Source organism: Tasmannia lanceolata, unplaced genomic scaffold (assembly GCF_043159265.1).
Source record: "Tasmannia lanceolata isolate RefF3 unplaced genomic scaffold, GAP_Taslan_0.1 ptg000002l, whole genome shotgun sequence".
Classification (NCBI taxonomy): Eukaryota; Viridiplantae; Streptophyta; class Magnoliopsida; order Canellales; family Winteraceae; genus Tasmannia; species Tasmannia lanceolata.
In genome coordinates this window covers 14,999,806-15,013,238 of record NW_027518679.1, presented here as the reverse complement: position 1 = coordinate 15,013,238, position 13,433 = coordinate 14,999,806, and the positions used below count along the sequence as shown (strand labels likewise).

Here is a 13,433-nt window from a genome sequence, read left to right as displayed (position 1 = left end):
GGGTGGTATTCAGGTCCAAGATCGCCTCGTCCCCACTATCTACGACCTCTACACTAACATCAGGACTCGCCATATAGGGGCCGGGAGTCCTGGTAGGATTAGTTTGGGTCCTCTCCGACGAACTAGACTCTGAACTACTCGAAGATGCGGGCTCCCCCGAAGAGGACCTATAACCGGACTCAGAACTTGAAGCCCTACTGGACATAGAGAACGCTGAAAGAGAAATCAAATAGATACGATCTGAAAAGAAGATTACCGGCCTGGGGGGAAAGGCTCCTAAGCTTGCGGACGACCACAACCACGGGCTAGCAGGGCCGAACAGGCAGGGAAGGCAGAAGTAAAAGTAAAAGTGAAAAAATGAAAGGTGAAAACCTGATTTTATAGCCTTGAGGCTAAAGACGGTTCGCATTCGCAAACAAGACGATGCCACGTGTCCCTCATTAATGAAGGGCACACACTTCGAGGCAAGGGCATGAGTAAATGCGCGCGTATGGACTACGTGCGTACAACATGAAAAAAAAAACCTCTAAGTGGTTAAGGGTGTTCCAATTAAGTGCTTGAGTACGAGATACCTTCTAGGTGATTGCGCCCGTCTAGGAAATCTGCCAGGCCCAAGCCGGACAGAATATGAAGCTTTTCGGTAGACGACAAAAATCAGTCCGTCCCAAGCCGGCCAGAATATGATGCGTTTCATAAAACGACAAAAATCAGTCCGTCCCTAGCCGGCCAGAATATGATGCTTTCGCTAGACGATAAAAATGTGTCCGTCCCAAGCCGGCCAGGATATGACGCGTTTCATAAAACGACAAAAAATCAGTCCGTCCCAAGCCGGCCAGAATATGACGCATTCGTTAGACGACAAAAATGTGTCCATCCCAAGCCGGCCAGGATATGGCGCGTTTCATAAAACGACAAAAATCAGCCCATCCCAGGCCAGACAGACGGCTTGGCCGAATAGATTTTCCACTCCACTTCTTGTCGTCTCAAGCCGGACAGATTTTCTACTCCACTTCTGGTCGTCTCAGGCTAGACAGACGGCTTGGCCGGACACATTTTCTACTCCACTTCTGGCCGTCCCAGGCCGGACAGATTTCCTACTCCACTTCTGGCCGTCCCAGGCCGGACAGACGGTTTGGCCGGACAGATTTTTCACTCCACTTCTGGTCGTCCCAGGCCGGACAGATGGCTGGGTCGGACAGATTTTCCACGCTACTACGATGAGCCATCCCGAACACCGGCTCGTTCTACCATTCAAGAACATAACTCCTCACACTTCCCCAAATCACTACAATGACTTGGAGAACTGGGGGGCAACTGATGGGGTACAAAAAACAACAACTAATGAGCTATCGACACGTGGGCCCAGAAGGGCCCACCACAAATCCAGCATCTGGCCCAGGGGTAATCCAGTAATCCGGTAATTACCTGAGAGTAGGTGAACATAAACCCACAGAAGGGCCGACACCTGTCCTGGGGTAGGTAATTCAACCACTCCAGGCCTTCCTCTATAAAAGGCCTCTCAAGGCCCAAAGCAAGCGGTAATAACTTCTAAGCTACCACTCTTAAAGTTTTAGCTCTGCACTCCTGCTCATACTGACTTGAGTGTCAAAGGGCCCGTCCGGAGCAACGACTCCGGGTTGGTCTTCTGACCTCGTGTGCTCTTGTACAGGATATAGTTCTTTCACCTCCGGTTCGGTACCTTGGGCCCACCAGATCAGCTCTTTCGTCTCTGTCGTATCTGTTACCAATTTTAGGCATAACATAAACCACAAGAGGTCTCCTTGTAACTTTTTAAACATTAGGGGTTAAGTTGAATGTGTCAGAAACCACAGGGGGTCTAAGTGTATTTTTCCCTATTATTTAATAGAGAGGGATGAATGAATTTGGAGAGTATTCCATCTCCAAAATTCGTCAGGCTCCTCTCCTTGGAAAATCGTTTTCACATTCTCTCTCTCTATCTCTCTCTTCATCTCTTCCAATTGTTGGAAATTCACCATATAGTTTCAAAGAGAAAGGATTTCAATATAATTCTCTGATCTTTTTATCAAAAGTACTGATTAGATCAGACCTTAAAGAAGTGAATAAGTGTTATTCACCCACGATCAACGATGGAATGAAAAGAATCCATCGGTTCAACTTGCGGAGTTCACGGCGTTGAGAACGTTCGCAACCGTTCGAGGAGTAGATCAAGCAACGTGATTCCTTAATTTCTTCTTCAAAGAGGTATTTCTTTATGTTCAATTAACATAATTAACTAATATAGACTCTAGAATCTTAGGCAAAAGCAAGATCGAAAAGAATATTTAAAGTTCTATGCGAGTTTTGTTCCGCTGCGCATAGTGATTTTGCCGGAAGGGGATAACCTTCCTTCAATAATGCCCATGGGTGGGTTCTCTCACAACGTTGTGGTGAAAGATGATTATATGTTGATAAAAGGCTGCTGTGATGGGCCGAAGAAGAGTGCGGTCACACTACGCCCATCCCTGCTTGATCAAACTTCATGTCTGGCTCTTGAGGAGATCAAGCTTAAATTCATTGACACTTCCTCAAAGTTCAGTCACGGACGCTTCCAAACTATTGAGAAGCAAAAGTTTTATGGGCGCGTGAAAGCTTAAGATTTGCATCTCAAGTCTTCCCTGTGGGGTAGTTTATGAGGTGATTAGTTTTTCTTAATCTTAATGAGGCACTTAGAACTTCTTGCTTTTCTTTGTTGTCTTTCATTTTTGGGTTAAATAGGTATTTCGGTCCTAACTTGCTTTGACTGGCTGTGTTTGCAAGAGAGAGAGATCATGGTGGAAGAACTAACATGGTTAGTTGTTCTAGTGGTTCCTGTGCGGATGAGATAGAAAGATGGGTAAATTTCCAATTCAGATCTCCAAATAAGCTGTGGAAATAAGATATTGGAAATTAACGGATCTAGCAGTTTCCTTTCACCCTCTTGGCTCTTCAACCTCTCCCCTGCAGCAAGAATTACCCCCTTCCCTCTCTGTCTCCCTCCACATGAGCTTACCCCCTTCCCTCTCTGTCTCCCTCCACATGAGCTGGCAGATCTATTCATTTTGTACTGAAAACTCAATTCCAAGTCCAAATACAAAATCTGAGGTATCCAAACGGGCCCTTAGTGAAATTTAATTTTAAGTGGACAATATTGCATAATTTGCTTGATTTTCTTTGTGAAACCTTAAGCAAAGCTTGATAGACCAAAGGGACCTAGGATGATCCGATCAAGGTGCATAAATTAGTCAGGCTTCTGGTTGTCCATTGGATCAAATGGGTGTAATTGCTGTTAGGAAAGTGCCTAATAGCGTAAGCAATTTAGTATTTTCCTTTTCTCAGAACTACTCGATTGCCACACTGGGGTACGTGGGTTGCTTTTTCTTCAACGCTTCTCATCCTCCGACATTTGGACCTGCCAGAACATGGAAGAGCAGTATTGCTAGGATTGCTCTGAGCCACTTCGCTTCGAGAATTTAACAATTTTAACTGCTTTGATTTCTGGATTTGGAGAAACGGACGGAACAAGAGCAGGCTTGCAGAACCCTTGTGGTGCCAAGAATGGTTAAGGAACACAATCTTATCTACAGTTGAAATAGTTGATCTTGCATAATTAAATGGATTACTAATGTCAATGAATTAGCGTTTGGTACTTACAGAAGCTGGCAGGGGTTCATTCATGGATGCCCCCAGGGATGCTGGAAGAAAGACAGACTGAAAGAGAGAGTGAGGGACCGAAACTGAACGACTAAACCGAGAGGGCGAAGGAAGTCGGAAACAAACCTCTCCCTGCTAGAGTGCTACCGTCCGGAGCAGTGCAGTGAGGCGAGCGGAGTGAGGGCGAGGGACCGAACGCAACGACTCAACCGCTGCTAAGGGGGCACGCAGACCATAAATGAAGCTACATGAAATCTAAGGTACAGAATCATCCCATCAAAGCTGTTCTAAATAACCTTTAATTAAGCTTGGACTTGTTGGATCTATAGTTTCCATCACATCAACGTTGCACATGTGGGTCCATTAAATGGCTGTAATTGAAGAGCCTTAAGGGCAATGACTTTTGCTATAGTTTCTTCTTTGACATAAAACACATCAAGAGTTCTAGCAAAAAGCCCAGGATGGTCACAAGCCGAAGCTTTCCCCTAAATCATGACTGACCAACCCGATTATTATGCTGTTACTGGTTTTTTTTTGTCTTTTTTTTGAAAAATGACAAACATGTATATTGAAATTTCATACGAAAGATACATGAGGAAGGGACCAGGAGTCCCCGATGAATACATCGTATGCTGGCCAAGGAGAGAACTCCAGAGCCCTAAAAAGTTAGAAAAAACTATCCAAAAGCTGTCCCATTTACATTCCCCCTCCAAAATAAAACATAAGACTTCCTAATAAACTATGTGATCTTCCTCGTAGATTCAATCAAGCACCCATAGTAGAATTCCAAAAGAACTTTTGTGATCTTCTTCTTAGATCTTGAATGAAAAACCTTTTGCGATCTTACTTGAAGATCTTGAAGAAATACCTTCCACATCTACCTTACTATCATAGGGTCAAAGCAAAGCCCCTCACCCTTCTCCTACGACATCACCTGTGTCAAGGACTTCCAAAAAACTTCCCAAATCAACACTTTCTCCTAAGATTTCAACTCAAACTCAAGATTCCAGACCAAAATATACTAAACCATCCCAAAAAGAACCAACCCAAAAAATTTTACAAAGAGCCCACCCCTTCACTTCCTGAGAGCGTTGAGAGCTCTTCTGCCTCTCTTAGGGGTTCTTCCTTTGTTCTCCTCCGAATCCCGTTTTTCTATATCAAGGAACATTTTTTTGTCCCTTCCAAATTTTCCTTGTATCCTATTCCCAGATGATCCCTCATCTTTGTTATCTCTTCAAAGTCATCAAAGTATGCTCTCTCCTCTTCATCCGTCACTATCTTCTCTTCCTCCACTAAGACCTCTTCTTCTTCCTCCAACTGAACCTTCTCCTCCTTCCCTGAGACCTCTTCTTCTACCTCCAACTAAACCTTCTCCTCCTTCTCTGAGACATCGCTATCCATGCAGGATTTGATTTTCCCGCTAAGCTCCACCTCCATCAAGTCTCTTGACTTCTTAGACTCCTCGTCAAGAATAGCTTTGTCCTCCTCTTTTTCCTCTTTCTAGCTTTCCCCCTCAGCAGCTTCCACACCCATCTTCCTTTCTTTCTGTTCTTCTTCCAGGTGTTTCTGAAAGTATGGCAGTTTATATTGCCGGATACACACTTCTTTGACGGATCTCTTCCCTCTCAGCTAGAAGAATTCTTCCTCATTCTTGCCTCTTTCTTAAACTTTTTCCATTGAACTTTCATGTAAGCCATTGCGATCTCGCTTTTGGTTGGGGATCCTTTAGATGTCCTCTTTTTCTCTTGCCTTTCTTTTTTAGGCCGATTTTCTTCACCACTTCCCACACCCTCGGCTATTTTAGCCTTCCCTTTTACCTTTGTCTTGCCTCCTTCCCTCTTCTTCTAAAGACGAAGAATCTTCAGTATTCTCATAATTTTCCAACATCTTGAGGATATTAGATACAAGTTGTTCCTATTTTCCTCTCTTTTGTTTAAACGACGACTCTCTAGCTTCTTCTTACAGGGGAAGGTACCCCCCTTTCTAGCCTCTAGGAAAGAGGGCTTGTAATGATGAGTGCTCGAATGGGACATCGAAATAGAGGTTTCTAACAGGGTTCTGGGGATCACTCAGGCTCTGTGAAGGCTTCCAAATATTCTGTAAAGGGACACTTTTCGGGTTCAGGCTCTTTTCACTCGAGGCACGATTTTGGGATTCATATCTCAAGACCTCCATTTGATTTTTGGATTTCACTTAATTTTGGGAGTTTAGGGTCCGGTCAAAATGGGGTGTCTACAGACACATGTTCGTCCTTATGTAGCATAGTAGAAATGCCATGCTCAAAGGATTCACAAATCCAAGGGAGCAAGGAGATATGGCATCTTGGTTCTATGCAAGCTTTAATAGTTCCAAGTTGGGAAAGAGACCGAACATCTCTTTCTGTTTACAATTAGCAGAAGTCTTGCCTACATGCACGTGTCGTGAGGTGACTTATCTCGGTCATCAGGGTAGTGGACCCTAAGCAAGAAGAGTGGGTGCAACGATTGGATTGTACAAACGAACCGGATCAAATAAAGAACAACTTGTGGACAATAGAGTATAAAGTTGTTCTTCCAGATAGGACCACTAGTCTGTCGGCCCATTCTAGGGTCTTAGTCTATCTCATAGTGATTCTAGTTTAGAGTCACATTCGGATAGAGCTATATCCTAGAGCAAACCCTCAAGACCTATAGTGATACTCAACATCAGATTATTCGCCCTAAAATTTAAGGATTGTCATCTACAATTTTGTTAGAGCGGTAGGCCTATTAAATAGCCTGACCAGGCAGACTTGATAAAAGGTTTATCGGAATGTTTTATGAAACGTTGAAATATTTTTCAAAAGATTTCACAAATGCATTTGGAGGCTGAACACTGCTTGACCAAAATGGTATACCAAGAGTGGGCCAAGTGGGTAAGAGATGTCCACCCCCGTATGACTCAACTCCGCATATGTAGTCAAGAAGAAAGGACTTTCACATACAAGTTGTGATTAGGGGTAAGATGATCTGAAGGTCATCTTCAGGGTTACGTCTCAATGGAGGCTACTGACCTAATGCGAGTGTAGTTTAACTACAAGAGAGAGATCGCAGTGGAGCCCACCATGGGGCTCTACATGATCGACCGTCAGATTCCTACGACGATCCCACTCATAACTCGAATGACCCGGTAACATCCAAACGGATCAGGGTTCCGCATTTTATGTAATTGCAGGGACGGATATGACCTGTTAGATCAATGTGGACATTAATAAAGTATATTTATGTAGGAAAGTGTTCCTAGATAAGCTTATCTAAGTTATAGGTCAAAAAAAAATGTGGCCCTATGCACAACATTCATTTGGAAGGCCCTTCTATGGATAGGGTGTGTACCAAAAATCTGCCCTATATTATCATCCGAACCCAATCAAAGGTGGAGGGGAAAATGGACAGACAATGTGTGTCCATGTTTCTGCCCTTTTTTTCCCCTCCACATATGAAAAGGTTAGGATGATCCTATAGGGATGATTTTTGGTACACACCCTATGCATGGAAGGGCCTTCCAAATGAAAGCTCTGGATCCCCACAAAAATGTGGGGCTAGATGTGTTTTTGAGCTATATCTCAAATAAGCTTATCTGAGCTATAACTCACGAACACTTTCCTCATATATATATATATGTGTGTGTGTGTGTGTGTGTGTGTGTGTGTGTGTTGATATATGTATATATATACATGTATTTGTTAGTAGTTAACATGAGACAATGAGAGAATGTTTAGAAGACAAATCCGAGCCGAAATAACTCCAATTGGATGCAAGTTAGTAATTAATTAAATGGATGATTAATTATTAATTAATTATTCATTTATTATACAATATTATAATTATTAATATGATTAATAATAAGAATAATAATGTGAAATCCAAATAAGGATCGTTATTCCCAAACCGGTTTTGCAAAAGATGTAGAATTGGAATGGAATTGGAAATTGGAAATTGGGATAGGAATACACATTTGGGTAAGTTTGATGGAGCCCACCATATCCCCAAAATAGTTGGAGAGCTAGAAAAATGTTCCCAATTGCTCAACGACTTTGAGTTGCACTCAAAGTTCTGTTTGGATAAGAATTGCTAAAAGGTAGGATCTACAAAGCAAGCAATTTGTTTCCAACACCGACTCTTATAAGATAAGGCCACAAGGAGACTTCAATACATGTTCCCCATGTTAGAGTATATGCTCTGAAAAGCCAGTAGAATGACATTTTCTAATCAATAAAAATTTATTTCATGACATGAATGGGTATTAACATTTATGAATGTATGTGATGTGCTTATTTTATTCACACATGTTCGTCCTTAGGTAGCGTAGTAAAAATGCCAGGCTCAAAGGATTCACAGATCCAAGGGAGCAAGGAGATATGGCATCTCGGTTCTATGCAAGCCTTAATAGTTCCTAGTTGGGAAAGAGACTGGACATCTCTTTCTGTATACAACTAACACCAGTATTGCCTATATGCACGTGTCGTGAGGTGACTTATCTCAGTCATCGGGGTAGTGGACCCTAAGCAAGAAGCGTGGGTGCGACAATTGGATGACGCAACCGAAGTGGATCAAATGAAGAACAACTTGTGGACAAGAAAGTATAAAGTTATTCTTTCAGGGACCCTTCACATGTCCTTAGACTTGATGGATCTTATTAGTCTGTCGGCCCGTTCTAGGGTGTTAGTCTATCTTATAGTGATTCTATTTTAGAGTTACATTCGGATAGAGCTATATCCTTGAGCAAACCCTCGAGACCAATAGTGATACTCAATAAGGGATTCTTCACCCTAAAATTTAGGGATTGACATCTACAAGTTTGTCAGAGCGGTAGGCCTATTAAATAGCCTGGCCAGGCAGATTTGATAAAATATTGATCGGAAAGTTTTATGAAACATTGAATTGTTTTCAAAGGATTTTACAAATGCACTTGGAGGCCGAACACAGCTTGATCAAAATGGTATACCAAGAGTGGGCCAAGGGGATAATTGGTGACCACCTTCCGTATGACTCAACTCAGTAGATGTGGTTATGAAGAAAGGACTTGCACATACATGATGTGATGAGGGGTCAGATGATCTGATTGTCATCTTCAGGGTTATGTCTCATTGGAGGCCACTGACTTAAACGCGAGTGTAGTTTAACTACAGAGCGAGATCGCAGTGTGGCCCACCATAGGGTTCGGCAGGATTGACCGTCGGATCCCTGCGACGATCCCACTCTTAACTCGAATGACACGATAACATCTAAATGGATCAGGGTTCCGCATTTTATGTAATTGCATGGACGGATATGATCTGTTAGATTAATGTGGATATTAAGTAAATATATATATATATATATATATATATATATATATATGTGTGTGTTGATATATGTATCTATACATATCTTTGTTAAGTAAGTAACAAGAGACAGTAAGAGAATTTTTTGAAGACAAATTGGAGCCGAAATAACTCCCATTGGATGTGAGTTATTAATCAATTAAATTATTATGCATTATTATGTATTATTAATTTGATTAATAATAAGCATAATATTGTGTAATCCAAATGATGATAGTTATTCCCAAACCGGTTTTGCAAAAGTTGCAGAATTGGAACAGAATTGTGAATTGGGATAGGACTATACATTTGGATAAGGTTTGTGGGGCCCACAACACTCCTAAATCAGTTGGAGAGCCGTGAAAAAGAGTCCCAATTGCTCAAGAACTTTGAGTTTCACTCAAACTCCTTGTTTGATAAGAATTGCTAAGTTGTAGGCTCTACAAAGCAAGCAATTTATTTCAAACACCAACTGTTATGAGATAAGGCCACAAGGGCTGGAGGGAGGCATCCATACATGTTATCCCATGTATCTTGAGTGTCACCACACAACCTTGGAGGTTTGGGAGAGTCTCATTCACTCGAGGAGTCTCAATTCAAGTTGGTTTCTCAATTGGATTGGAATTTGGAGAGAGAAACAAGGATTTATCGAACCGAAGCTCTACTTTATATAAAGGAGAGAGGGGAGAATGAAATTTCACATGTGGAATACTCAAAAATTTGTTCTCCCTTGCTTCTCCCCTTTGGAAAAATAGTTTTTCATCTCTCTCTCTCTATTTCTCTTCCAATTGAAATAGTTTCAAAGAGAAAGGCTTCCAATCAATTTCTTTATTCTCTACAACAAAGGTACTCATTAGATTAGACCTTAGATAGGTGAATAAGATTTATTTACATCCACAATAGTCCAAGCAAAGAAAAAGAATCCATCAGTTCAACTTGAGAGGTCCACGGTGTTTAGTACGATCGCAACCGTTCGAGGAGTAGATCAAGCAGCATGGTTCCTTCTTGATTTCTTCTTCAAAGAGGTATTTATTTATGTTTGATTAACATAATTACTAATCTGGACTCTAGAATCTTGGGCAAAAGCAAGATCGAAAAGAAAATTTTTAAGTTCTATGCGATTTTTGTTCCGTTGCGCATAGTGATCTTGCCGGAAGGTGATAACATTACTTCAAGTGGTATCAGAGCAACTAGGGCTCAGATTAGGGGATTAAATTGACCAAAGATAGATCATGCAATATATCAGTTGTGAGTCCGGACGTTCTATCCCCGCTATCCGAGGTTGTTAGTCCGTAGTGTTAATTAATCAACATATGGACTATTGTGTAAAGATCTATAATTTTGATCTACTCATTGTGATTTTTGATCTGATCAACCTTGATTGTTAAAAAGTAGACTCGAATACGAGTCCAACTCATCAAGAGTCATCAAAATCCGATGAGCAGATTGGGAGATATGAGTTTTACAAGTTAGGCAAAAAAATGAAGCCTTTTGCTGATTTTTAGTTCGGGAATTACATGTTTTATTTCATAATGGCCCCAAAGTTATGAGAAAAATTTATTGCACAAGATTAAAATTTTCAAACATTATTTGGATGTATTCTAAGCATAATCAGTAACTAATAAAATAGTTCGAATAATTTTTCTCTCACTTAAAATATTCGAAAATTATGCTATTCTGAAAGTGTTCTTGAAAACCACTATTTTGAGCTTTTCTTGCTAAAACGATTTTGTTTTTGCGCGAAATATTTTGTGGTGACTTCTGACATCGTAAGGGTTGATTATATCAAGTTTATTTAGATGTTAGTAGCTTTATGGATGAATTAAAAAGTATTTAATTTAACTTCAGCATGAGTTGATCTCTGTTGGTGAAAATTGGGCAAAAAAGATTATTCGACTTCTATCCATTCATGAGATGCATATGGATAATATTTGTGGATGTTTGTTATTTATTTTTTATGATTTGATATTGCTTGAATGAAGCAATTAAAAGTCCGCAATGTAATAATTAACGGTTTTATTGGTTTATGTACTCCCTCTGGGCAGTTGTGCGGACAACTGGTTTTCCATGGAGAATTTCTTTTGATGTATATATTATTTAGGCTAGTGTAGCACATTAGGGTAGTTTATTTTCATATTACATCAGAAGTAATGAAGAAAGCAAATCGCTCTTGGGGTGGTCAATCGAAGAATCAAAGAAGAACTTGTACATGACGGTGCTTCAAGAAGGCTATAGATGATGGCGGACCTCGATTCTATCGATTCACTGAAGGGCGGACGCATTCTTTTTGATTTTTACTCATTTAAAATACTTCATATGATGAAGTATATCAGTACCAGTACCTTTGAAAAATTGCCTTGAGGTCGGCGGATTTTTTCTATTGCGAATAGCGAATAGTTGCCCAAATTTCACCCTTAATTTTGGTAATATGGAATTATGGGGATTAATTAACTCTAAAATAGTTAGATAATTCTAAAATAGTTAGATAATTCTAAAATAGTTAGTGGGAGAATCCCCATAAATCCAAGAAGCCAAAATTAAGCTTATGGATGTGGTTGTTTTACTTTTCCGTGGTTTGGATGTGTGATGGATGATTGCATTTTTCTTTCCTTATGTATGTATTTCCATTGGATGGTTTGTTTTAGATGCATGCATAGGAATGAGTTTTTCCCACTTAAAAGAAACCCTCCTTATAAATTATTAAGTTGTAAATGAGAATTTAAATCTAAATGATTAATCTTCATGGCCTTCCATAGCTATCTATTGGTTGGTTAGTTTAGAGAACAAGATGGTCATATGCCAAAGCAGAAGCCGATCTTGATTTTCTATCTAGAGTAACTAATAGATTCCTATAAGGATAGGGATATTTGCAAAATACATTAGTCATATGCCAAAGCAGAAGCTAGTATGTTTTGTAAAATGATTCCGAAGAAATGGGTGTTAGCTTAACCAAGAAAAGAGTGTTGATGCCCAAAGGATAGATACACTGTGATGCTTGGAGGCCAAATCAAATCGGATATCATATTATTAATATGATGGATTAAATGAATCCACTCGTACTTAACAAAGTTGTTAATGAGCATCCGATGCCCATTGGAGAAATCATTTTATTTCTCTTAATTTATGTGTTCGAGGAGCACATAAATGAGGCAAGATTTGGGCAACACCATTACAGATCAAATAGCCAGATCTAATGGTTATATGTCATGATAAATCTAAAATGGTTATTTTTGCTTATATTGTGCCTCTTTCCTTTGCAATAGATATGGCTAGGATTCTTGAGGACAACAAACTTACTAGCCCAAATTACGTGGACTGGAAGAGGAACTTAACCCTAGTGCTCACAGCAGCGAAAGTTCATTGGGTCTTGACTACTGAGGTACCTGAGTTGCCTGGTCCCGAAGCTCCCCAGGATGTCAGGGACAGAGCCACAAAATGGCATGAAGATGACCAAATGGCTAAGTGTTATATCCTTTGGTCGATGTCGAACGTGTCGCAACAACAGCATGTCGGAATGGCTTCATCCATGGATATTATGCACAATCTTAGGGAGATGTTTGGACAACAAAATCGCAGTTCCAGACAAATAGCGATTAAGGGCCTGATTTCCACTAAAATGGTGGAAGGAACCCTAGTTAGAGATCACATGTTGAAGATGATGGGCTATGTAAATGAGCTCGAAGTTTTAGGGGCCATGTTAGATGGTGAGTCGCAAGTTGACATGGTGTTAGCATCCCTACCACTATCATTCAATGACTTTGTCATGAATTACCATAAGAACAAACTGTCAATGACGTTGACAGAATTGTTGAATCATCTTCAATCTACTGAGGATCTTCAGAAAAAAGAATAAAAAATCCTCTTTCATAGTTGAAGGTAATGTAGTTTCAACTCCCAAACCGAAGGCAAGGGAAAAAGAAAGTGTAAAGGCCAGGGTTCTAAGAAAAACATTTCCAAAGTCAAGAATAAGAAAACTTTCAAGAAGATGTCAACTAAATCCAATGATGCATGCTTCCATTGTGCAAAAGTTGGTCACTGGAAGCGCAATTGCAGGGATTACTTAGCAACTAAAAAGAGCAACAAGATTTCTAAAGGTATGCTGCAAATCTTTGTTGTAGAAACCAATTTGATTGGTCCTGCTTATTCTTGGTGTGTGGATACTGGTGCAACCTCACATGTATGCAATTTTTTGTAGGGGTTCAGGAAAAGCAGAAGGTTGACCAAGAGCGAACCCTACCTACAGGTTGGAACGGATGCAATGGTTGCAGTCCAAGCTGTGGGTGATCTACCACTAGCATTTTCGGGAGGATATTTACGTTTAAATAATTGTCTTTATGTACCTTCCATTAGAAGGAATTTGATTTCAGTTTATAAACTATTGATTGATGGTTATTCAACAAGTTTTAATAAAAATAGTGTTTTTATCAAATATGGTAATTCCTTGATCACAGAAGGTACATTA

The 13,433-nt window shown here is 40.3% G+C and overlaps 1 protein-coding gene across 1 annotated transcript; it reads left to right on the top strand.

Annotated features, from left to right (window-relative positions):
- The first annotated feature begins 12,236 nt into the window (after positions 1-12,236).
- On the top strand, positions 12,237-12,824 carry LOC143888515 (uncharacterized). The gene has a single exon (XM_077392973.1). It carries the CDS (start codon positions 12,237-12,239, stop codon positions 12,822-12,824), a length of 588 nt encoding a protein of 195 aa, XP_077249088.1.
- Positions 12,825-13,433: the final 609 nt, after the last annotated feature.

What these genes read in the sequence shown, in the direction of transcription:
- LOC143888515 (XM_077392973.1), top strand. Translation starts at nt 12,237, where the DNA reads ATGGCTAGGATTCTTGAGGACAACAAACTTACTAGCCCAAATTACGTG.